The 25,890-nt window shown below is 48.2% G+C and overlaps 1 protein-coding gene across 1 annotated transcript; it reads right to left on the reverse strand.

Annotated features, from left to right (window-relative positions):
- Positions 1-2,170: 2,170 nt before the first annotated feature.
- On the reverse strand, positions 2,171-18,047 carry LOC142013263 (aquaporin-3). Its single transcript, XM_074994422.1, has 6 exons — positions 17,886-18,047; positions 9,355-9,481; positions 8,297-8,434; positions 6,468-6,586; positions 5,366-5,583; positions 2,171-4,621 (listed from the first exon to the last, which is right to left on the reverse strand). The coding sequence occupies exons 1-6, from the start codon at positions 17,991-17,993 to the stop codon at positions 4,453-4,455; spliced, it is 879 nt and encodes a 292-aa protein (XP_074850523.1). The 5' UTR covers positions 17,994-18,047; the 3' UTR covers positions 2,171-4,452.
- Between the last annotated feature and the right edge of the window lie 7,843 nt (positions 18,048-25,890).

A 25,890-nucleotide genomic window follows, 5' to 3' on the forward strand; every position in this document is an offset into this window, starting at 1 on the left:
TCACCAGCCCTGCACACCCCAGGGCTCCTCACACATCACTTGCTCACCGCCCAGTTAGCGGTGAGCATCGAACCAACTAAATATTTCCTGCCTCTCCTTAGATTTGCTCCTCATACCCTAAGGGCAGAGAGCAGCTGCAGCAGGACCAGGCAGCAGAGAAGGACCTTGTGGCCCTCTAACCACTTCAGGGCCATCAATTCTACTCCCCAAACCCCTTGCGGCAGCAAGTCTCAGGAGCTGGGTCAACTGAGCGCTCTAGCAGCGTTCAGCCTACACATAGCAATCTTCCCGCTTGGTATCTGAGCCCCACCCACTGCGCTGGGTTTCAGAGCCCAAGCGGGGATGTTTAGGCTATTTTTTTAGCCTCTTAGCACAAGCCTGAGTTGGGCAAACCAGGCCTTGCTGTTGGCAGTGGAGATCAGTGGCTTGCAGCCAGTTTGCTGCAACACGCCTGTGTGCTGTGAGAAGTGTCCAAGTCTGCCATGAAATTTCACCAATTTCCCCTCACCGCGGCTCTTTGCACAACCAGGCAGAGGGAAATTGACAGCCTGGTGCCAGATGGGGCTAAATAGCAAAACTGCCTGAGTCCCAGCTGGCGCAGGGTTGGTCAGTTTCCCCCCTTCTCCCATGCCCCACAGGATACCTACCGTTCATGCTGGGAGGCAGCTGAAATGCTGCTTCCTGTCCCAAACGAACTGGCAGGGAGCCCACCCCAGTCCCTGTTGTGGCAAGGGGGTGTGGGAGAAGGAGGGATGGAGCCTGTTGGAGCTGGGACACAGGTTAAATGCCGAGTCCTCGCTTCAACAGGCTGGTGGGGTGGGGAGCTGCTTTCAGGGGTTACTGCTTTGCTCAACGTCCCTAGCGTGGCATTGAGCAGATTTTGAAAATGTGTCTGTGTCCACTAAGCCGGTGTATTCTGTGATGGATTGGCAACACGAATGCCTTTGATCCTTGTTTGGCTTGTTGTATGCACTATTCTGCTGCAAACCTCTCTATTGACGTTCTGAGCAACGGATTCAGCTGAAAAAAGTGGGGTGTGCCCAGGAATTGTTTGTCTCATAGAAGCGTGCTGTGTCTGTGAACAGGCTGGGAACCACTGGTGTGGATATCACTTTAGCCTCCATCTGCCAGGATTTCAGTCCTCCACCAGCCCAGCTGCATCACCTGTGCCGTCACCGCTGTATCTGTCTGGCTTAGCCGCACGACCCTCTGCTGCAATGCCTGTGAGTCCAGCCGCCTGTTAAAAAAGCTCCTCCGGGGCACGTTTCCACTGCCGATGTTTCAATTTGTTGTTGGCCGCTGCAAGTGCTCCCAGGGGATGTGCCTGCTGGACGCTGCTCAGGAAAACACACCAGGTAGCCCATTAAAGAGAGCGTAACATCGGAAGTACTAAGCCAGACCACACCTGCTGCAAGAAACTGGGCCTGGCTCAGTATTTCAGATGTGTGCTCCTGCCCCGAGGGAGAGCTTGTGGATTCCTGGATCGTTTTCAGATTGGAATTGATTTGAAGACAACCTAAGACAATGTCAAGGTCATGAGGACAGCTGATCATATAATCAAGCCCCAGACTTCCTGGTTTGGCCACATGGCTGCAACCAGTGTCCCTGAACCTCCCCCATGCTCTTCTCCCAGATTCAGTTAGATGCAATAGTCTTTGTCACTTCCAGCCCCTAAAATCAACCGATGTACAGCTTCACAGTGTGCAGTGGAACTGCTGCTGAGCTACTCACCAGAAGCAGCTACATCTCAGTGGTGGATTCTACTCTTAACTAGACCATCTCTTTAAGAAAGACATCCAGTCTTGACTAAGCCTGAAATGATTGCAAATCCACAACAAAAATTGGCAGTCTGTGCCCATGGTTAATTCCCCTGCCTGTTGCAAAGTGTGCTTTAAAGAGTAGATTTTGTTCTTATTTCAAAATAAATTTATTACAAAAAGCTTAAGGACATTTACAGGTGAACAAACTGCTGACGAGGTATCCTCATGAGAACTCATTGGTTTGACGTTTAAATAGGAAAGACGGAAGGAGGACTCTGTTTTTAGCAGTAAGGCACAGACTGAAAGAAGAGCTTTCACAACAATTTTTTCAGGTACACAACATGAATGCAAACAGGACCACAGCTTGGTAGGATTGTCAGCTGCTGCTCAAGGCGCCATCTGATTGTAACATTGCGACTTCCTTTTCCTCTTTAGTTTAGTGATAGTTCTCAGATAAGATTCTAAGATATTAAGCAGCCTAAAACACTCTCTCATCTGTCATTCCTACAGGGCCCCCAATAGAGATATTGGTTGCATATGGAGCAGACCTCTCTTGATGTTGAATCTGTGTATGACCCTAGAATAGGGTTAATTTCTTCCAGATCAGACTGAAATGATCTGAGCTAAGCAAGCTCTGTTCATTTCCTCTGCTTTAACTGATCCCCTGCTATAAGCAAGAACATGGGGAGATATCCTTAGATGATGGGTTTTTGTTTTGTTTTTGTTTTTGTTTTTTTTCATTTCTAAAGGGTGTTCAAAGCCTATATGGATTCAGCTCAGCCTGTGGCTTTCCCATGTCTTTCAGCGCACCAATTCCCATTGCACACTAGGGGGCTGGCTTCTTGGGTTTTTTGTGTTTACAAGATTAGGGGGATGATTCTACCTCCGCAGTGGGTCCCTCCCACACATCTTATCTTTGCCTAGCCTCATCTCAGCACTGCAAATTACAATTCAGAAGGAAGGGGATACATCAAGAAGGCCTCAGTCATCCACTTTGCCCAATAAATAGATTACCCTTTCCTTTTACAAAGGAAAAAAGGGCTGAGAGACCTTTACAGGCAGGCTACTGTCACAGATGACTTGCCAAGTGTCAACATTTACTGGAAATAGTTTAAAAACAAATAAAATAGAACAAAACTGAAAGACCCATTTTACAATCTCAGTATTGACACACATGCAAAGCATGAAAGAATACAACATTTTACATACCGTAAATATGCAGGGACAGGAGAAACTTATATAAAGGGACTCATGCTTCAAAGGAACAGGAATCAAAGGGGTCTCTAATAACATGGTGCCGTGCGGACCAGATATTCTTTGACAACATGACATCACTGGTAGAAAAGGAGATCAAATGGCATGGTGGGAGCTAGAGATTTTTGGACATGTTTGCTGTTAAAGATGGTATAGTAACACAGCACCCCAGGAACTAGAGATTCTCTGCCAAGGTGGTATTATGGGTATCAAAGCTGATTTCAAAACATGATGCCATGAATATTTAGAGATACTCCAATACCCTGGCACCATAGGACTTAAGATGCTTTGACACCATGGGGCTGAGGGTGTTAAAGTTGTTCTAATAACATGCATATTGGAGCTTCTCAGCCAACATGACTTTCCTACTTTAAAAATGCAACATGATAAAGCATCTGTCAGGGATGATCTTGGTGGTACTTGGTCCAGCAGTCAGGGCCAGGGACTGGACTTTATGACCTCCCCAGGTCCCTTCCATTTCTAGGATTCTATGGTTCTATGATATTGCAAAGCCAGTCATTGAGCAGACAGGTCCCTTATGTCACACTGGAATTACCTCTTCCCTGTCCTGGCATTATATGCATAAAGTTAATGTGAAATTTACATGAACAAATACAACCTCGCCAAGAATCAAGCACCATATTTTCAATTAAACATGACCGTCATCTCCATTACTTGCACAATATATACAAAACTTGGATTCCTGCATAAGCCTCTGGATCCGTGTTTTCCTAAACATCGTCTTCAATGACACAGTGAGGGGGAAATGCTGAGGATCAGATATCCCGGTAAAGTGGGCAGGTAAACGTTTTGGCCCAATACAGAATTCAAGCCGAGTGCATTATTGCTTTCTCTCTCTCATACCTTTACACCTAGTCAAAGCCTGATCAATATGACTCTTAATGGTATGCTATTAATGACGCAGATAGAGAATGGGCCATGGTCATCCCTTGTGTAACACCACCGACTTTCAATAGAGTTACACCAGGAATGAGTTCAACAGCTGACTGCCATTGACTGCTTCTTTTCTGCACTTCAATTGTTTTGTTCGTTGCTCTCAATACCCTCTGTAAAGGTTCATGTGAGTGTAACTGCTGGCAGGCAGACTTAAATCTGGGACCTCATTCCCACCCTACCAATGGAGAAGCAAGGACAGAGAACTCAAATTGCCTCTGTCAGGGCTGCACTTTAACCACTTGACTGCACTGCCCACCCCCACCCCTGCTTATCAAAATGAGACTATACGGTGCCTTTGCCAAAGAGTCAAGGGCAAATTTCTAAAACAAATGCATCATGGTGTACAAAGAAACTAGGTCAGAATATCTCAAGAATTAGAGTCTCTTGTTCTTGAATCATTGTTCTCCTTTGCATTCTCTTCTTGGGTTCCTGCAGTACACTGAAAAGTGTCCGTATCTGCCAGCCGGGGATAGCACCTTTCTCAGACCCTTTCCTTGTGCTTCACATTGGCCAGCTGGACATTTTCCTCCTCATTGGAGGGTGGAGTCGGCTTTTCATGACAGCCAATCATCAGCTGGTACACCAACACTCCAGCAATTGCCCCAAGGAAAGGGGCCAGGACCGGGACCCACCACCAGTGCTTGCCCGTTCTGAAAGACACACCAAAACAAGAGGTGAGGAATGCACACTTGGCCATCTGCACTTGGAACCAGAATAACCCAACTCTGGTCATCTCAGAATAGTCCCAAGGATTTTCAATCAGATGGAGGCTCCTAAGAGCCTGAGGCACTTTTGAAAATGGGACTCACATGCCTAAATCTGCTAAGTACTTTTGAAAATTGTCACCCCTGAGCTTGGATGACCCGAAGAACTTTTTGGAGGCATTGGGACTATCTTTGACTCTGCAGTCGTCCTGTCAGAGACCAGTGCTTGACTAATAGGGAGCATGAATGCAGCCTTTTAGAGAGTTGTCCATGCACCCTGCCCACCCCGCCTCACCCTGCATACACACACCATGTCAGTATGGAGAGGCCTTTCCCCCAGCTTTGTTATTTCCCCATTTGGCAAGAGCCATGAAAGTCTCCAAAAGAAAATATGTCCAGGGAACAGCTGCCCTTCCCACTCTTATTGCTAGGCCTACTACTTGATAGCAATGCCAGGGCAGAAGTTCTGCTCTATGGAAAGGGCTCTGCTCCTGCTGCTTCTCGTTGCCCAGAAATCTCCAGGGAGATTGATGCCTTTTAGGACTGTTAACCTGACCCAAAGGCACCTCGAGATGCAAAGACCACTTAGGGGTCCCGTTCTGATGGCCACTTCCAGAATTCCTTTTTCAGCCACCATGTGCCTTGGTCCCACCAGAGCTAGGGAAGCTCCTCATTGGAGAAAACACTTACGTGAACACTTCCGTGCCCCAGCCGGCCAGGGCAGTGAAAAGACGAGGCCCAAAGTCCCTGGCAGGGTTGACGGCGTATCCAGAGTTGAAGCCCATGGACGTCCCAATGACCAGGACCACGAAGCCAACAGTGAACGCCTCTAGGCCCTGAGGGATAGGGTTGTTGTAGGGATCCACAATAGCCAAGACGCAAACAATCAAGGCCGCGGTGCCGATGAACTAGTGGGAGAAGGAGGGAGAGATCTGGTTGAGGTTTGACATTTCATCAGGCATCGAACAAAGTCACCTGGCTACTGGATTAAATGCTTCATGGTTAGAACTTATCCTCTGGAGTGACAGTGAAGAATGCGAACTCACCACTAACTAGGCAGCGGTGCAGGGAACACCAAAGAAGCTACAAAGGCAATGGCATAGGGAACAAGTCCAGAAAAGAACCCACCCTTAGCAAGACTAGAAACATGTGGAGCAGAGTGTATCTCTTTCTCAGCAAGGCTACTCAGGAATAGAGAGCTTTGATTTCCTATGAGCATCACGATGCATTCTTAGCACCATCAGCAGGACACAAGATACTGCATTAATTAGTCCTCTATCAGCCTGCAGCGATACCAGCTCAGGCCAGGCACTCACAAAGCTAAATGAGGTCAGTGTGGGGTGGCTGTTAGAGGGGAACCAATGTGCTACAGGAATCCATCTTCATGACTCTCTTCATGTGACTATACCTTCTGTAGTATATGCCGCACATGACCTTGGGTGGCACTCTGAGTTGGAAGACACCATTTTTCTGGAGAGACATACAACCAGGGTTCCACCTGCTTGTGATCATTAAAGATTCCTCTGTCACTTTTACTAGGGTAGTGCTCTTAGCCCTTGTGTCCTGGCCAAAATTTAGGCTATTTCCATGTGAAGGCCACATTTGGCCACCTATCCCATTAAACCTTCCTTCCTATTCCCAGGCACACTCCTCACGGTGACCCGTGAATGACTGGGTCCCGACCAGTGAATGTCACTGATCTAAATCCCAGGAAATGAAACCCTGTTCCTCTTGCCACAGAGAGGCCCAGGACTGTCCTGCAAATCTCTTACCAGCACCCCAGCTCTCTTACCTGGTCAAAGAATCCATTCACTATGTCCAGATGTTCAGACGGGTACGTGGCAAAAATGCCAGCTGTGCCGTTCAGTCCCTGTATGTACAACTGGTTTTTGCCAAAAGCCCAGATGGCATCTAGAATGGAGAACAGGGAGGGGTTGGTCATCCACCATCACTCTCCTCAGCCTGATTGTTCAACAGCACCACAGACTCTGGGGCTGGGGTGTTATTTGGGAAGCCTATTGAGTATTCTGGACTTAAACCCTCTGAAAATTACAGTGGAGAGTTCCTCCCATATCTGTCCTACACACATTACCAAGTAGCACAGAACTGGCCGTGTCAGGAGATACAATTATTCAGCAGCTGTGGGCTACTGTGACTTCTCTGCACCTGGGGCAGCCTGCAGAGGCTCCACACCTGCACAAGGATCACCTCTCCTAATCCAACAACCCTTCACGGTGCCCCTGGTTTTTCCTGTTCTCTGAGAGTGGCACAGTCGTTTGGTCTCCATTAGCTGTAGCTGGCTGGTCTAATCCCGGGTGTTGGGCTTGGTGTGAAGGTGTTGGAGGCCTGTGACAGGCACGAGGTCAGACTCGATGATCCCTTCTGGCCTCAAACTCTCTGACTGTTACTGCAGTGGGCAGTGCTTTCCCCTGAGCTCCTTTCAAAGTCAAGCTGAGAGTGAACCAGAGCCCCTATGCAGATACACGGACACAGTTCCTGAAGGGGAATGACGGGCGTATGTCTGAGACCAAAGTCTGGTTCAAGGAGTTGTCCGTGAGCTGTACTAAAATTGACTAGCTAATTAACGGTTGAGTGTCGAGAATGTTTTACTGCATTCAAACAGCAGCTCCTGGAGAGCTAAACCTACTAGTGCCCAGCTGTTAGTAACAGAGCCTAGTGCCAGCTGGTCCTAACCATAACACACAAGAGCAGCTTGTCTGCATGGCAGCCCACTGGGGTCTAGGGGGCTGTGAAGTGTATGGCAGCCCAGCATGTTGCATGCGAATCACCTCTTGCAGGCCCTGCTGGCGGGAGCTAAAAGGTGTCCCCTTACATCCTGTTACAAACAGGGCGACATTAACGTGACCGTTAGTTCCTGCCAGCAAGGTCTACCTTGAGTGCAACACTTTAGCACACACTGGTCTTCTTCCCCTTGTGGCCCTCACCATGCTGCTGTGGAGACAAGCCCTAGACCTCTGCATCCCTGCATTGCTGCTCGGCCTCAGTCATTCTTTTCTTGCCAGCGTAAAACCAGAGGACTTCACTGTTACAAGCTGAGGATCAATACGGGCCAGACCAGGCCTGGTGATGAGGAGAGGGCAAAGGAAGCCACTGCACAGGGCCCGGCAGGAGCAGCAAGAGTTCCAGGCCCCTTTGAAACCCCGCGGGAGTATCACTCTGCCACTCCGAGTGGCTTCTGAGGCCTGGAGAAGGGTAGCGCTAACAGCTGACCGTCTTTGGCCCCGCCCCTTCCCCACAAGGTTCCGCCCCTTCCAGGGGCCCCTACCCACATGTTGCCACGGGGCCCACGGTGGCTGTTGGCTCCTGCTGGGGGAGATACAGGAGCACCAGGCACGGGACAGCTCCAGATACCGCTTCCCAGATGGACAGCCCAGCTGTTGCAACGTTGCGCCCCAGCATCATGGTGCTGAGGGGAAGGTGCTGTGCCTAGCGCTGCGATGGAATCTGAGCTTGGCCTGGGAAAGCCCTGAGGGAATTCCAGGGTGGGCAGCAGCCCCACTGCAGGAAAAGACTTGGAGGTGGATGGGGGGGATATTCTTCCCAGCCTGAGAGGACAGAGCAAGAGGGGTGGCGTAACAGCCGAGCGGTTTGTTCACTTACCAAAGTACAAGCCAAAGACGATGCCAGCTCCGAGGAATGCCCCAAGCGTTTGTGCCAGGATGTAAACAGGCAGCTTAATCCAAGGCTCCCGGGCCATGAGGCACAGAGCAAAAGTTACAGCAGGATTCAAGTGGCCACCTGTGAAAGAGTCTCTCATTAGTGCGTTCTGCGCACAGGCCTCACCCCGGAACACCTGCAAAGGGACCAGCACGTTCAGAAAGAGGCGCCTGTATTCACATAACAAGTGCAGCTGCTGAAGCAGTCTGGGAGTGGGTGTGGGACAATACCATCCGGAGCAAACCCACCCGCTAGAACAAGGCCCACACCCACGCTAGGCCCTGCTGCAAGCCTGGAAGGACGTACAGCGGATGGGAACCAGGCCAGAAACGGGGCCCTGCTCACTGCAAGGTAAAGATTAATCCACGTGCCCAGAACTGAGCCCAGCCTGGTCTTTAGGGAAACACACTGCACAAAGCCCATGAAGATTTACTGTAGGATTGTGGGAAGGAATAATTACTCTAAAAGACCTTTTTCCAGCTATAATTTCTGTGAGCCAGTGAGTCTCTTAACAATAAAAAGTTGCTCGATTGATCTATCTATCTATACCCCCTACTATCTAGTTAGCTATCATAGACTATTAGAATTGGAAGGGACCTCAAGAGATCATCGGGTCAGTCCCCTGCCCTCATGGCAGGACCAAGCACTGTCTAGACCTTTGCTGATATCTATCTATCTATCCACCCATCGATCCACTCCACTGACTTCCCTGAGTGCTAGTTGTGCCCACTCAAATTGGTTCTCCTGTGCCAGCACTGGGCATTCAGCACTGGGATGGTGGACCATTGCAAAGAGCAAGAGCTATGGGAAAACAGGTGACAAGCAAAGGGGTCCATTCTCTCCTCAGTGTGGGTTCATTGGTTTCATGCATGGAGAGGAAACTGTTATTAACAACTGAGCAGTGCCCAGTGGACTTTGGATCCCCATAGCACGTGGCGGGGAGCTCAGTGCAAGAGGGAGCCTTAGGTTCTCAGCACAGCCGTGAAGTGGAAGCCACATACCTGACACTTGCCCAGCTATCAGAATCCCGAGAGTAACAGCAAAGCCAAAGGCCAGGTTAACAGTCAAGAAGCCTCCGTGGGTTCCTCTGCTCAGAACGATCTGAGCGACTGAGCCACAGCCAAACATCTGAAAGAAGGAAAGAACGACTTAGAACCAGCTCGGTGGGTTTCTTTCACGAGAGAGAAACTGATCAAGAACGCCTGCGTGCTTTCCGCTCCAGTTCCCCAAGTCCATGACCAAGTCCATGACACGCACTTGTGCTGCAACACAAACTGGGAAAGGCCTCAGCGAAACGGGCTGGCTTGGGTGGAAAATGTCTGGGAGCAAGATCATGAATTTGCCAGGAATTTGATCACCCTCATCTCCTGAAGCCTGCAAATCAGTCTGGTCTTCAGGATCCTCCACAGGTTGGCCAGTCTTCTCCATGTGCTTCTAGCTGCCCAGACTGGTGCCAAGTCCCTGGTCTCCGAAAACACAAGCCTATTCTCTCCCAACTTCTTGTAGTTCCTCCACACTGGATGACGCATCCCTTTCTCAAGGCTGCTTCAACCCACTCCTCCTCCTGTGCCACCTGCATTCCCAACCCCTCAAAGTTCTTTTTACACAACCTTCTTTTGCATCCGGCGTGACATTAAACAGTACCTGGATGTTTTACGGCGTGGCCAGTTAATTATCACCCTTCTCATACTGCTTGGTGCTTTTCTTGCGTCTCCTGCTCCTTGAGGCATACAGCTAATGTGAACCTCAGCTTATAGGTTCTTTGGGCTTCCCTAAGTAAATTTCTAGTTGCAGCGAAAGGCTTGAAAACACAAGCCGGGGCAACCCAACAGCTAAGAAAGAAAGAAAGGAAGAAAGAAAGACCTCACTATGTGTAATTTTTTTTAAAAAAATGTCACAATTGGGATCCTGATGTATGATTTCTGAGCCCGTTTTTTTTGCCAGTACTTGCCGGTACTGAGTACTGGCACCTCGGCAGCCCCAGCCGCAGGAACCCAGCTCAGGGGAGGGGGGGAACTGGCAGAGTACCAGCTCCTCTTTTTTCCCAAAAAAGCACTGAGCAAAATCACTTTTATCCCTGATGAGCCAGAGTAAAATACACAAAGAAAGTGATATTTAATGTCTTGATTTTCATCCAGGCCAGGCTAACCAGATTTCCATGAGCCATGTAAATGATGCCCTAGTTGTTTTGCAACAGATGCACACTGGTTAGACTCTAAATGCAATTCACATGACTCAGAGTCAGAGGTTTTCCAGAGGAGCCTCCATTTCATCCATCCACAAGAGAGGGTTGCTGCCAGGGACGATGGTTGTGGAATATGGAGAGCTGAACCCTGCTCTGCTGACTTTACCTGCCTACCCCTGCTCCAGCATTTTTGGGTTACCAATAAAATGCCACACACCATAGAAATGAAAAAGCAACAGGACCCAGGTCTGCATCCCACAGGCTAAAGTGTGTCATGCCCCTTATGCTCTGCTGGACAATTTCAATGATTACTTTACACATATTAATAAAATGATTGTGCTCAAGAGCTTCATTGTGAAGAATTAAAATTGCTCCCCTGGGTATTTATTAAGGTTAATCAGTGTCTGTAATTGGTCAGGCATCAGCAGGGGTATTGTATCTCACATTGTTGGATTAGACATCAGGGTAGCACCTGACTACAATAATCCCCCAGCATGTGGGATATTGATTTGTGCTTAACTCACCTTAACGCTGGTGCTTCTCAGTTTCCCAGCGCCACCAGAGGAGGGAATCTGGGAGCCAGGCTGCCACCCGGTCCCCGGCTCCCCTCCACTGGTGGGAACCAGGAAATTGACCAGGGCTGGCGCCCTCATCAGTTTTCTGGTTTCCCCCACATTACCTGGGAAATTTGACTAATGGCGGGGGTTGCGTTCTCCCAACCTCTGTGTAAGTCAGGGGTCTATGGTGCCATGTAATGCAGCAGACATACCACTAGGGGGCTCCAAAGCAGCAGCTGCACTGGAAGGAAGATGATTGCCCAGTCCTATACGGTACCGTCCATACCAGTTCAGGTCGGTGTAACTTGCAGCGCTGCAGGTGTGTGGCTCTGTCACAGTGTCGAGCAACATACTTTATAGCAACATAACCGGTGCATCGGCCTGCCCTGAGATAACAGCTCCACCCTTTACGCAGCAGTGAAGACAACGAAGAGATTGGAAAGGGCCAGAGCCCAGGTGGGAAGGTAATACAGGACTTTGGCAGGAAACAGCCATGAGTAAATAACACCAGGTGAGATTACACAACGGAGGGGCTTATCAACAGCTCTGGAGAATGGTGCTTCTGTTTCCCCACCCAGGAGGGGATCATCACTGGCATTCTTCCACATCGCAGCAGCCCGCTTTGCTCTATGATTAACTCTTCCTGGTCTACTGGCAGCTTTCTGCACCCTTAAAGGAGCCACAAAAAGACCTAATTGTATTTACTCTTGAACTTGACGTGGGCCTGATCCCTGCATCGATCTGGGAAAGCTCTGTCACTTTGGCACCACCGACCCAGTGAGAACATTAGCCTCTGAGGCCAGGTCCACACTAGGGGCCATATCAATCTGAGAGAGGCAGACGCTGCTGTGAGACTTGAATAGAGGGACTCAGTGTATCTGAAGTCAATTTTTGCCACCGCTCACACAGAAACTCTCCTGGCACTAAATCGAACCCTGGGACGACCGCTGGCCAGGGCATGGATCTTTCCATAGGTGTGGATGTGTCCTCAGTAACAGCTTTTCTCTTTGGCCAGCAAACAGAGCAGGGCTTAGCCAATGAGTCTTGTGTAAATCTGGCTTAACAGCAGCAGTGAATGGGAAGGCAACTCAGGCTGGGTGGTTTTCAGATTGCTTTGCAGCCAAGAAGCCTGAATGAGGCTGTTGAAAGCTGTTCACTGTGCTGAAAGCATGAGAGGAGGAAAATGGGTAGCAGCTCTCTGTGCAGCTGAAGCAGAAGCTTTAGTCACTGTGGGAGTTAAAGCTGGAGCCCAAACAAGGGTGGCTCCCTCTGACTGGGTGGGGCTGCATGAGGCTGGGACCCTCATTCTGCAGCTGGCTCCAACACCCTGGTTGCCCCCTTCTTTTGCAAAGCCTCAGCTTGACTGAAACCCCACTGAAGTGCAGGCAAAGCCTCCCTTTGACTCCCACAGGCTGTAGGTCAGCCCCTCCCAGCTGTCCTCAGCCACACGCAGCAGTGAGTCAAGGTGGTCTTGGGGCAGCCAAGGACAGAATCTGACTCCACATCATTTGGGGAGCAAACCAACTGTAGTGGTTCATTCTGCCCACAAAGGCTGGGACCCACAAGGCTGGGGCAGTCTCCAGCAGCAGAAATAGTGCAGAAGCTGCAAAAGAAGGCTTTGGCCCCAACTCAGCTTTAAATCCAGGCCAAGGTCCAGCCCAAATCTTATGCCCCCACTTAAGGACTCAGAGGGCTTAAGTAGGGCTTCTGTGGTACACAAACCTTGTGCTGGCTCCCTGCACAGGAGGTGAATTTAACCCAGCATGAGAAAATTAAAACAAATGGCGTTGGAAGAGTCTGCCATGACAGACCTTACATGCAGCTATTTTTCCTCTGAAGCAAGGTCACCCATTCCCCACTGATTTGTGGTATAAAGGTGAATGCCCAGGACCAGGGGTCAGGAGACCACAGTGCCATTTCTAGCTCTGCCACAGACTTCCCATGAGGCCTTGGTTAAGTCAGTTAAGGCCTGATCCCGCAACAAGGAAGGAAGACACAGGATCAGGCTGTTAACTTCTTTTTGCCTCATTTTTCTCATCTGTAAAATGGGGAAATAACACTTCCCCACTACACTAGGGAGGAGTTGGCCTCGTTAGGATGAGTGAAATGCGTTGAGATCCTCAATCGAAGGCAATAGAGAAAGATGTTATTGCCATTGCATTACATAAGTTCCTTGCTCACAAAAAATGCCCACTACAACCACTCATTTGGCCCTGTGTAGTATTACCTGCATGTGACATTTTTGTTGCTGCTCAGAGCTGATTAAATTTACACCTAAGTTTTTAAAACTGTAGCAAAATATTGACATAATGCAAGGACCATGAGGAGCAAGACTGAATGCTAACCAGCCTTTCAAAGTCCTATATAACACAAAAAATGTTGTACCACACTGCTAGTATCTCTGAATACTGAAGCCCTCTACTGGATGAAATCAGAACAGTTTAACTATGGTTCATATGCCCTATACTGCTAGCCACTTAAGGAGATTTACGCTCACTTTTATCCTACAACCACACTATGAAATTTAGGTTCCCATGGCTGTGACACAGGTACAACCACACAGTACCAATTTGTAAGGGTAAAGTCCTATTTGAACAATGACCAAGAAGATCTGATTCAAAACTGCTTTTTCCCTTTTTTGTGTCTAAACAACGGTGAAAACCAGATAAACCAACATGCAAAGTCACTCAAAGACCCAAATTACTATGCTAGCCAGATATGCCTTTAAAGGATACAAGTCTGACCTTTCAGCTAGTTCTGGCATTGAAAACAAAGAAGGGCTGTAGCAATGTAACCATTGCAACCTTTTTGTTTTAAACAGGATGCAAAAAGCTGTGAGGAAGTTTGGGTTTTTTGGTTTTTTTTTTTGGCTGCTACAGTAATAATATAAACAAGAGAAGCCTTGCGATATTCCTTCGATAGTTACACTGTTTAGCTATTGCCAGTAGGTGGCGGCTTTGGGCCAGGCAAGAAGGAAAGCCCGGCTGTTAGGCAGACCCACTGGGGTTTAAATCTCCCCCTCCTAAAATGAGCAGAGAGGTGTCCGTGTCTGGAATCTTAGGTAAGTTAATCTGATTTCCTTGGCTTCTTTGGTTGCATGATTCCCCTGATTGTCCATGAAGAAGGAATATTTTTACAGGCTTTGTGCACAGTGTTTTTGTGCCTGCAGAGAGGTCCTTGCTACATGCAGGGGAAGGTGCCTGTCTTAGCTCTGTGATCTTTGTGCCAGCAACAGGAGAGAGATCTGGCAGGAAGAAACTGGGATCATGCCCATTGCCTTTGCATGTTGCAAATTTCCATTTCCAAGTGCAGGTCTGGGTGGGCTGCCCAGGTTAAGTGCCCAGCCCGACTCCTGTTGAAATCGGGGGACGTTGGACCTCAGAGGGAGTAGGAGCAAACTTTGAGCCTACCTTCGATATTAGTCTTGAGATAGGCCAGACCTGCAGAGGCAGGGACAAATCCAGCCAACTCAGAGCCTGAGCCTACATCCTTTGCCTAGACAAAGCCCCTGCTGTTGTTAATGGGAGTTTTGAGCACAACCAAATGCTCTTTGGGAAGTTGAAAACTACCCCGAGAAATAAAAATAAGACACTTGCATATGATCACATGCACGGCTCCATGTTCCTGCAGGGTGAGCCCCAGCCTGCTGGGACTCCCATGAGCAAGGTGTGCTCCGTATCGCTGCTGGACTCAGAAAGAGTGTCTGAGTGTATCTCCCCCAACCCAGGCAGCTGATGGGCTCCAAGCTAGGAGTGGGAAGGAACAGAGGTGGGTACATGTGATCAGTTCCCTCCAGGCAAAGGCGGGGTGTTGCTATTAAGCAAAGCTAGCTGCTCCCAGGCTTACGTGGAAAGGAAAATGTTGGCTAATATTCTCGGAGACTCTGGCTTCCACCCCTGCTTGTTCCTACCACACCCTAGAGCAAGAAATGATCTGGAGCTAAGAGCAAACAGAGCAAAGCAAGCAGGGAATCCTCAGCCTTTCCAAGTGGCCCTTTCCCAGGTCTTCTCTGACAGCCAGAGACCGCACTGCATTAAGTAACCCTCTAAAAGCGCTTAACGATGTGAAGAGAAACTGAGGCAACAAACAACCACCAGCTGATTAGCAGGGTATCCACAGCCAGCAGCAGGTGCTTCTACTGGAGGTGCACCTTTGCAGCTGCCTCGGTGCATGTAACAAAATGTATTCCACAAATGGAAGGAAAACATTAGAGGGAAGATTGATCCTAAGCCCAGATTACAGTACCACCTGTGACAAGCAGGAGCTGTCTGCAGGCAGATGTCTTCAGGGGAGTTGTAAAAAAAGCTTTTGCCATTTCTACAAGCCCCGAACGGAGGGTCCCCAAGTGTGGTGCTAAATCCTGCCTGTTTTTTGCTAACCGTTTCTGAAAGCTCTGCCCAGACCAATGCCCCATGAATGCCACCTGCCCTCTGCTCATCAGGGCTAGTAAAACACAACAGTTGACGTGCCTCTGGTTCTGCCCACTGCTAATTTCACCAGCTTGTGCCTCACAGAAAACAGTGCCAAGACCCCACCTCTCCACACACACCTCAGCCCTACCTATATGTCCGGGGATTTTGGATCAGGCTCTGAGCAGCTGGAATGTGTTTGATTTTCTTTTCCTGCCAAGTAGCACAGGTGATTCACAGACAGAAACTGCACATACATTCACAGTCAACAGCTGCCCGCCCTTATTCCAAATAATTTTTCAAAGCAAAGCATCGCCCCTTGGTTGCAAGGGGTTATTTATCCTTCTGCAAATAAAGAAATTATGCTATGGAAAACCTAATGTGCCCATGCAAGATTTAGTTGGGATTGGTCCTGCTTAGAGCAGGGGGTTGGTCTTGATGAGCTCTTCTGAATCTATGGTGGCATTTTACTGCTTCTCTGAATCAGCTAAATACACAACATACCTCAGTTTCTCTGGCTGCCCATTGGCTGTATCTTTCCGTTGGTGTGAGGTGATCTGAGGTGCACTCAACTTTTCAAAGTTGCCTGCGCCTTTAACTGTTCTAGTTACTGAATAATTTCTGAAACGATCCTGGTCTCACTTGAACCTGAGATAAGTAGCTGGAATTGCCTGGAATTTACACCTTGGTAAATCAGATTAGAATCTGCTCATCTATCTTCAGAGTGATGCACAAACATTAGCTGACCAGAGCTAGACTATCAGCAAACTAGATATGGTACACCTGTCTGCAGGGTCACCTATGTACGGACCTACCAGATTTGGAAGGGCCCAAATTTTCAAAGTTGGGTGCTAAAGCAAAACCCCCCTATCCATATTTTGCTACAGAAGCCATTGTCTTGATTTTCTGAGCATGAGCAGCTGCAATGGAATTAGACCTACTCCTCACTTAGCAATGAGATGGCCTAGCTACGTGGTTCAGGGCCATGAACAGCCATTGTTGTTAGGTCAACCTCACCGTGCTGCAGGGGAAGCCAGGTTGATGGGAGAATTAGTCTGTCAACCTAGGTATTGCCTCTCAGACAGGTGGATTCACCGCAGCACTCCCTTGTAGAAAGGGAATGTCGCCTATGCCGTGGTAGTGTAGACACATCCTTCAACTGGCGTGGCAGTGCCCAGCTGACTTATTTATTTAAATGCTCATATACAGAAGAAGGTTCCCAACATTAGGCACTTGAATTTGAATCTTTGGATATAGGTGTCTATCATCTCAAGGTCACAGCACCAGTGTTCCCCATAAGCTGAGCACTGGAGCAGCTGCCCAAGAGTGATTTGGATGCAGCCCAGCTGATGAGTGGCGTACCCACAGTTATCCATCATAGGCAGCGTGTGTTTGGTGCATGTCTGCACATGCCTTGGTGCACATGACAAAATTTTTTCCACGCATGGATGGAAACAAATATAGGGAACATTGCTGAGCACTGACTCTTTTGTGTCTACTTACACTTGAAACATATGAGGGGTGACAGATATCCAATGATAGAGTAGACCTGGCTCACAGTGGTAAGCACAGCCATTCTATCAGACTGTATTAGTATAACGCAGTGAACCTCAAAACAGCCCAGCTCTGCCCCTCTCACTTGGCACCAGGACAGGCTGCTGAGATCTGCCACAAACAGTTCCAGCACCAGCACATTTGTAAAATGATGCTTTCAGGAAACGATATGAGAAGAGGAACTTTCCCCTTCAGGCATCTTCTCTCATCACTGTTGAGCTCTTTAAAGCTCAGCCAGTTTTGAAGCAGGCAATACATCGCATCGGGAATGCAATTTCCTTCCAGGAGAAACTTTGTAGTAATACACTTGCTGTTTACACACATGCCTCCTGATCGGGTCTACCCTGAAGCTAACCCATGCAGAGGGTGACATTTTCAGTAATTCAAAAGGTGCAAACATCAGGCTGAACTGGAAGCAACTCAAATGCTTATTGGTGGCTAGCTTTCATACATTATTTCACACAGATCATTTGGGTTTTATTACAGATCCATGAGTCCTCTGGCCAGTTTCAAAGAATCCTAGAACTGGAAGGGACCTCGAGTGGTCATTGAGTGCAATCCCGTGTCCTCATGGCAGGACCAGGAACCATCTAGATTATCCCTGGTGTAAACTGCTTTGTCATATCCCTTTAGCTTTACACTCAAATGACTGCAATTAACCTGTCCCCAGCCAGCCAGCCAAAATCTTAGCCAGGTTCTTGTGTGTATAACCTAGTCTGGAACAAGTGATGTACAATGGACTGTGGTGCCCGTTTAGTATAACAGTGCCCTAATAAAAGGTTGTTCAAAAACACAACAATACCCAAAGTAGCAAAAGGCAGACTTACCACCAGGATCAGGGTCCCCAGGCACTCTGCCAGCGCTTGCCTCACTAGCTTATTTCTGATCTTCAGCATCCCTCCAATTCTATCAAGAATTTGCTTTTGTCTTCCCATCTTGGCTTTGATCTTCTCTGGCCCAGAGGTGGCTGGTGAGTTCTCAGCTCTTTGCCTGGGTGCGGGTAACTGTTCTCCTTGCAGACCTGGGCTTGCTTATAAATAAGGGGAGAGAGCCCTGAAAGACCGCCCCTAAGTAAGCTCACCCCTCCCACCCTCTCCTTGATTGCAACTTTTCTTTCCTAGCCTGGGATTGAGTAAGCGGTTCACTTGGGTTTTTTTTCTAATTATTATTACTCATATAGGCTGGCTTCAAACACATGAGCGCCTGGGGTGGAGACAGGGGGAAACGACGATGCAGAAACCTCCACATCCTGCTTGTGCGATTTCCATGGCCCTCTTTTCCCACACATAGTAGAATCTGCCCCACTATCGATTCCCAGCCAAGCCAGGAAATTCACCTGCGCAAACACAGCAGCTCACCTGGCAGGTGCAGAATCACCTCTTCACAGGCCAGTGAGTTCTGTTCTCCTTTCTACGGGAGCTGACTGCAGCTTTTAGGTGACTTAGCCTCCTCTGCAGGAAGGGGAATTTTTAGCCTCGCTAGCAATAAACAAATGGGAAATGGGGACTGATTTTCCAATCCCTTATTCTAGCTTGAGGCCAGTGTAAATGCACCGAGATCAGGAGCTAACGCCAGCATCAAACTGGTGTCCTGGAGTGAGAATCAGCTCCAAAAAGGGGCCTGCCTCCAAACCCTAGCTCTGACCTCCAGGTCTGGGTGCAGAGACTAACTTGTTACATGTCTAAATAACTTACACCTCTCCCCAAGGCCAAGGGACCCTGCAGTCATTTCTGCACGGCCCAGCGAGGAGAAGCCAGGACAGAATAAGACTCCAGCAACAGAGCCGAGCAGTTCCTCCGAGTCACCCACAGGTGACGCTGCCCCATGAACTCAGGAAGCATCTGCGAGGAGATGCGTGTGCTCCATGTAGGCTGGGGTGCTGGGCTATGCTGGAAGGATTCATTGAATCTGTACGAAAGGAGTCCTCACGCTCTGGTTTAAGGTACCCTCTGTCACCTCCCTATGGAACCCTGGGCAGCGTTTCAGAGCTGGCTTGGAGGAGAGCTATCGCCCCAACCAAAACAGTTTAGGCCACCTGTTCTTGCTGTGCCTCATTCCTCTTAATTAAGTAGTAAAAACTCCTATGGAGGGCCCTGACCGTACTCCGCACACGCAGATCCCTGCCTGCACGGGGCCACCAAGCCAGAGCCAAATAGCAGGATCAGGCAATTTGCCAACTTGCCTGGTGGGAAAAAAAAATCCCATTGTGCTTCCCTCCCCCAGCCCCACGCACCCTGCATAAAGCCACACCTTGCTCCCAGCTTTCTCAGCCCTTTTTTTTTGTTCATTTAACGCCTTCCCTTCTCCCCCCGACCCAAGCGGAGAGGTTTGGTGCAATCATGAAAAGGGCTTTATTCTGCAGGTTAAGTGCAGCTGCACGGAGGAACTCGAGGGAGGCCAAGGCACCCGAAAGACTCAACCGCTGGCAAACCATCTGGGTGAGAAGGCAACCGCGAGAGTGTGCGCTGCAGCGGGGGCTGGACCGCAGCATCTCGTGTGGCTTTTTCACCGTTCAAGTGCAGCTGTAAAGCTGCCACCCCCACGCCCATGCTCTGGGGGAGGTGGGCTGGGAGAAGTTCAGGGCTTCTGCCAGGCAGGCAGGTGGGGCTTGGAGCTTCGGCCCCGAGGGAGCCCGGGCATGTGCACCCCCAAAGCCCGAAGCTCCAGCTCTCTTCTCCACAGGGCAGAAGGCACTAACCCCATCACTCCACCACAGGGCTGACAGCCCAAACCCCGGCCGGTGAACCCTAGCTCTCAGACTTCTGAAGACTGCCATCTGCAGCCACGCTGGCCACCAGGGGAAACCAAGGAGCAGTTGCACAGGGGCCCAGCATTTCAAGGGGCCTGGAGCTCTGGGCCCCTTTAAACAGCTGCAGCAGTGCCACTTTTCACATCTGTGAGGGAGCAAGGAGGGCCAGCATCAGTCCAAGGGCTGACTGTCCTAGGACCCGCCCCTTTCACCTTTGGCCCCGCCCCATTTGGGCCACAGAGCCGCACCCCTTCTGGCACCTTGCCCTGGGTCCCACAGTGACTGTCAGCCCTGCTGTGTGAGGCTCAGAGTAAGTTCGGCCACCCCTAATTTTTCATCTTTCTTTCTTCCAAATTCCCCACCTTGGGTACAAAGCCTGATCTGATGCCTGTCCATGGGCGTCTTTCTACTGAGTCCAGCAGGCTCTGGATCAGGGCCAGAGAATTGTATTGCACATGAGTTTTTGGATGAACTTGCTTTCAAGGAACAGCATTCCTTCTTCACTCTATTTCTGTCTGCCTGTCCCTGTGATTTTCCATCGTTCTATCAAGCAAGCCATGCAGAATCCATCACAGCTTCTGTTTCTCATCTCAGATGCAAACCACATGTTCATTGTGAATCCTCCTCCATTTGCCAGCGTGGCAGACTCCAGTTTTTATTTTTTATCATTTTGACTGATAATATTGCTTATTTGTAAGTCTTTGTTCCCTTTGTTTTCCATTTACATTTTCACAGTTGGGGGCTTTTCTTCATTTTATTTGTATTGATTTAAATGTTCACAGTTGTGGGAAATTGTACAGAGTCAGACTATAGTAGGGGCCAAACATTAATTATTTAAAGAGAAAGATGCCAATGATCAAAATGATAAAGCTTTATAAACCTTAAAACAAAAATTGTTAACATTACACATTGCATATAGAAAGTCAATAACCTTAACTCTGACCCTAAGTTCTCATGCAGCATTTTTATTCTGACATCTGCGTGTAAATTATGATTATGATTGATGGAAATATGTTGTCATCAATTTGTACATGTCCAATGGAATCAACATTTACTGACATCTACCTACAAAAACCTAATCTCTGCTTCAGGTATTCCATATGTGGCTTCACTTGTTAATCAACCTTCTAGAATGTTCTGGGCCTTTCTGGAATCTCATGGAACCTTCCAGACTTCTTTCACATATGTTCTCCTCAAACTTCCTCGTGTGTTCTCAGCTGTGCCTTCATGGGCATATGAGGTACGGGGCGTCACCAGGCAGTCACTGAGATGTGAAAACGATGTGAAGTGAGAGCCCTACTCTGATACTGTGAAACTTGTTTTACTGGTAACAGAAGCAGCCGTGCTAGTCTATACACTATCAAAACAAAAAGCAGTCAAGTAGCACTTTGAAGACTAGCAAAATGGTTTATTAGGTGAGCTTTCGTGGGACAGACTCACTTTTTCAGACCATAGCCAGGTCTGAAGAAGTGGGTCTGTCCCACGAACGCTCACCTAATAAACCATTTTGCTAGTCTTCAAAGTGCTACGTGACTGCTTTTTGTTTTGTTTTACTGGGTAACTGAGCATGTACTTGTGTTTTAACTTAAGACTCAAAGAGTATAAGTAGCATCTAATAAAGGACATATTTAATGAGGCACAGAGATTTCTTATTGAATCCCTGTCTCTGTGGCAATATCAAAGGAATACTGTTAACTTCTTTTGCTGTGATTAATTCATAGTGTTTGTGACTTCATGTCTGTTCATTGCAGTTGTTTGTAACATTAAAAAGTTTTCATAAGCTTAGAGGAAAATGGGGGGTGGGGGTATTTGTGTGTACATATGGCATGGATAAATACAGATTTGCAGATCCTGGCATGCAAAGGTATTAAATGACAGGGATAAATCAGGCACGCAATTGTTCCTCCAAGTCATGCAATGGGTTACAACTTCAATAAAAAATAAGGTGCGTTAAAGTTTAACATGTGGAGGGGGAGGGAGGAAAGAGACTCCTTGCCTGGGGCACCATCTGGTCTTTGAGAGCAGGGATCAAGTCAGTTTAATTCTGTCTCTTGGGGTGGGAGAGAGCAAGCGCGAGAGAATGGACATGTGCCCCTGCAGCTGGTGGAGGCATCCATAATGGCAGAGGTGAGGCGGTGAGTCTCCTAGCGAGTGAGGTGACAGACCTAGGCTGGTAATACAGGAAGGCATTCGTGTCGGCATCCAAGATGGGCATGTACGACTCTCTAGACATTCACATGCCTGAAGCAATAAGTCCAGCAGCGGGAAGTCCAGGGTTCTCATCCCAATTTAGCTGTGCTCTGTGACTTTGAGCAAGTCACATCATGCCTCCCAGCCTCAGTAAAATGGGGACAGTGACGTGGTTATCTCACTGGGTGTTGTGAGAGTGATTCATTGCACCTTGGCATGCAAACGCATTTCTGAGTCCTAGTAACTAATTAATGTTGCGCAATGCTTTCTCAGTTCTCCATGGTTTTAGAACCTAGCAAGAGGCATGGAAGTTTGAGACAAGCTTGATGATTCAGATTAATTTCCCTATGTTTGCCCATGTAGACAACGCCCTGAGCAGAAAGTCCCTGAACTGAATGAGGCCATGGTCTATTCTCACCCCTAGAGATGACACCTCCAGTTCAGTAGCAATGGTTCCACTGCTTAGAGTTGAGGAACACCAGTAGACCCAAAGGAAGGCCTAGCTTTACATACATCTGTACATTAATGAGCCCCTTGCTAGGATCTTCCCAGTGGATTTGGCTGCATCTTCTAATGGAGATAAGACTTGAGACCTTTTTTTCCTGGTTTTCTTCCTGGGTTCAATCTTTGATTTTTTTTCCCCTAATTAGCAATCGGCATAGCTATTTCCCTGGTTGACCAGCTCCTTTTCTTTTAGTCTTGACAATGAGACACATCTAAACCCAATTCTGGAGACTATTCGAACGTGAAGGAAAATGGCTTAATGAGTTTCAATGCCCATGACACACTGAACTTACTCGACCTGAGTCTGTTGAACTTGTAGACATTGTGATGGAACTACAGCATCTAAGAACCTCACAGACGCAACTGGACATATCTTCCCAAGTGTCCCTGATCTTATTTTATGTCAGGGGAAGGGAGGCACAGAGTGTGTAAGGGCCCAATTCTCAAATGATGTAAATTGGCATTATCCCATCACAACTAGTTTTTTCCAGGGCAATGAGACTCTGGTGTCTTATGGCATCTGAGACTCTGCCCCTGTGTCATGTACCAAGCATCACACTGGGAGCCAAGCCAGGAACAGAAGCCAGATCTCCTGAGTTCTGTGCCAGTGCTTTAACCAACAAATATTCTCCCCCTCTTAGAACTGTGTGATCATCTCTTCCTCTCCCACCCTGAGGGCTTGTTGTTAGGATTTCCTAGCTAGCATTGCCGTGATATTTGACTTTGTTTTCTGTGGAATATTGTGGACTGCTGCAAGCCAGTGACTGCTCTTGAGCTGTTATTTCTTGCAACAGACCAGAACCGACCCCCGCAAACCAAGATCCAAGTCTTGATTGGAATCTGCATTTGCGCTCAGATTGATCTCTTGTTATTTCCTGTTTTGCAAAACTGACACACACTTCAGAAGTCACAAAACAAGGGCCAGATCCACAGCAGCTGCAGACCTCCCTTAACAGCAGTGCAGTGATTTTGATTTTTAGCATGGAAGGGACCGAGCGCCACATGTTTAAGTTCTTGTTTAACACCAAGTTTACCAAATTTTTAAAGATGTTGGACTAGGTTTGGTTGACACTTCCAGCTGCGTTTCATTCGATCCACCGTGGTTCACCCATCCCTAGTTGTACAGAACAGCACAGTGAGGATAGAAGTGTGACTCATACAGGCTGTAATGACTCAGTTGCTGCATAAGCACAAAGATCACTGCCTGTCACAAACACCTTTATTTTTGGGGAGATCGACAAGTGTCAACATCACAGGACTTCACCATTATGAAATCTCACCTTGGAAAACAGCCGCGACCGGGGCTTTTCACTTTATCTCCATCATCTGGCTGATGGAGAAGGAAGAGACGTTCATATCTGCAGCCTTCACGCAAGAGAAAGAAGAGGTGATGTAACAAGCAAGCATGGGAAGTGAAGCAAGTATCCCAAGGCGACTTTGGCTGGATAGAACAAGCTGAGCTGTTTCACCATCATACTGAGGTTCCACCCTTCGTAGTACTTCAGTGCTCAGTTGGGTCACCTCAGCCCTGATGAGGTCTGTATGGGTAGATTCCCAGCTAGTGTGTAATAATGAGCACAGGCCAGGCTAAGGGTCTGCCCCACTGAGTGTTGGGCAGATTCTTGTGATGGGTTGTTCTGGTTCGGGGTCTGCTACCTGTGGCTCCGGAGCCACATGTGGCTCTTTACGACTTCTTTGTGGCTCCCAATGCTATAATTGCAATGGTAAAAAAAACTTTTGCTTATTTTCAATAAATGGTGAAGGTCTAAAAGCCCTCAAAGAAACAACTCATATCTAAATAGCAAACGATATGTGATCTCAAAACTTTGGATAACTTCCCTTAGAGAACCCCAGGGAGAGAGAAGGTTCAGGTGTGAAAGTCAGGAAGACAGTCGCACAAACACACACATAAAGTGTGAGGAAATAGAATATGTAAAAAGTTTGTGAACGTCCTGCAGTAAACATGGATCACATTATAAATCATTGTGTGGGTGCTGTTCTGAAAACAGGGGTTACAAAAAGTACAGTTTGACGTTATTTATTAAGGACCGTCTCGTATTCACATGAACTGCGGCTCTTGAATTCGTGAGATTTTTTACCTGATTGGAAAAATGTCTCCTCTCTCTATTTTGGTTGCCGACCCCTGTTCTGGGTGAATTTTTAGAACCTGAAACCCCACCAGGTCTATGAAAACATGAAGGGACAGCTTTACCCCTAGAGAGAGAGAGAGAGACCTGGCTCAGACACTCACTAGCAGTGTGACTTATGGGCAAATCCCTTAAACTTTCTGGACCATGTGCCCCCGCACACCCAGCTGACCTGTCCAAAACCGGCTCCAAGCCACCTTTCCTTTCACCTGATCTTAGGGCAGAACCTGTGTGTTTTTCCAGCAGGCACAGGAAGGACCACTCCCCCCAGCTGAGAATTACAAGAACACAGTATGTGTTGGTCATTCCCTTAGAACATCAGCCTCACGAAACAGAGAATGGGCGTCGTGAAGCTAGCATAGCTGGTTCCCACTTGGGATTTCTCCTGGAGGGGGAGGTTCTGTGTTTCTCCTGATTTATCCTCATCAAGGGGCCTGTCTACAACAGTGAAACTGGCCAGAAGAAGAGCTGTTCTAGAACAGTTCCCTGGGCAAACAAGCTAGTCTGGAATAGAAGTGGCTTTGGCAGCACCTTGTTACTCCAGAATAAAAAGGCATTTATGACAGAGTGGAGTGTATAGGCAGAGCTATTCCAGCCAGTTTGCCCAGGCCCATGAGCATTCTACTGGCTGCAATGGAGCGACTGCCAATTTGGTTGCTTCTGATTTACACTTGTGTGCAATGAGAATTGGGCTTTTTGACCTGCTTCCTAAATGAGGCAGCTTCTCACCTGGGACAATCTGGCAGATGTCCCCACTGAAGTCAGGAGATAGGCTTTCCTCTGGCAATAGAGCTATGTGGTTGCTGGGGTCTAGGGCACAGGCAGGTTGAACCTCTCCAGTCTGGCATTCTCTGGTCTGGCAGTATCCATGGGCCAGCATGATTTTAGTTAGCCAAAGATCCACTTCTCATGAGTGTGGCCAAGTTTCCCACAGTCCGATAAAGTTTCTTTCCAGCCACCCACCAGTCTTGGCTCCCAGTGGTCTGTGCTGTTATTTAGCTGTAATTTATCCATCGAAGAGCCCATCAGGCAATGAAAGTATTGGCATTGCTGCTAGACAATACTGACCTCCCATGGTCTGGCAAATTCTCAGTCAGATCCCGAGAGTACCAGACTAGAGTGGTTTAACCAGCACAGCGATTTACGCTAGCTGGGGATCTGGCCTGATGGCATTTATCCAAGTTCGTACAGTGAGATGGGGACTGACCCCACCTCTTTTGCATTCTAGGCTAGTGCATTGCA

The sequence above is a fragment of the Carettochelys insculpta genome, chromosome 5 (assembly GCF_033958435.1).
Source record: "Carettochelys insculpta isolate YL-2023 chromosome 5, ASM3395843v1, whole genome shotgun sequence".
NCBI classification, from domain to species: Eukaryota; Metazoa; Chordata; order Testudines; family Carettochelyidae; genus Carettochelys; species Carettochelys insculpta.

Coding starts and splice junctions, on each gene's coding strand:
- LOC142013263 (XM_074994422.1), bottom strand. CDS start 17,993: ATGGGAAGACAAAAGCAAATTCTTGATAGAATTGGAGGGATGCTGAAG. Junction 9,482..17,885: donor TGGGGACCCTGATCCTGGTG/GTAAGTCTGCCT, acceptor TCCTTCTTTCAG/ATGTTTGGCTGTGGCTCAGT. Junction 5,584..6,467: donor TGAATGGATTCTTTGACCAG/GTAAGAGAGCTG, acceptor TTCTCCCACTAG/TTCATCGGCACCGCGGCCTT.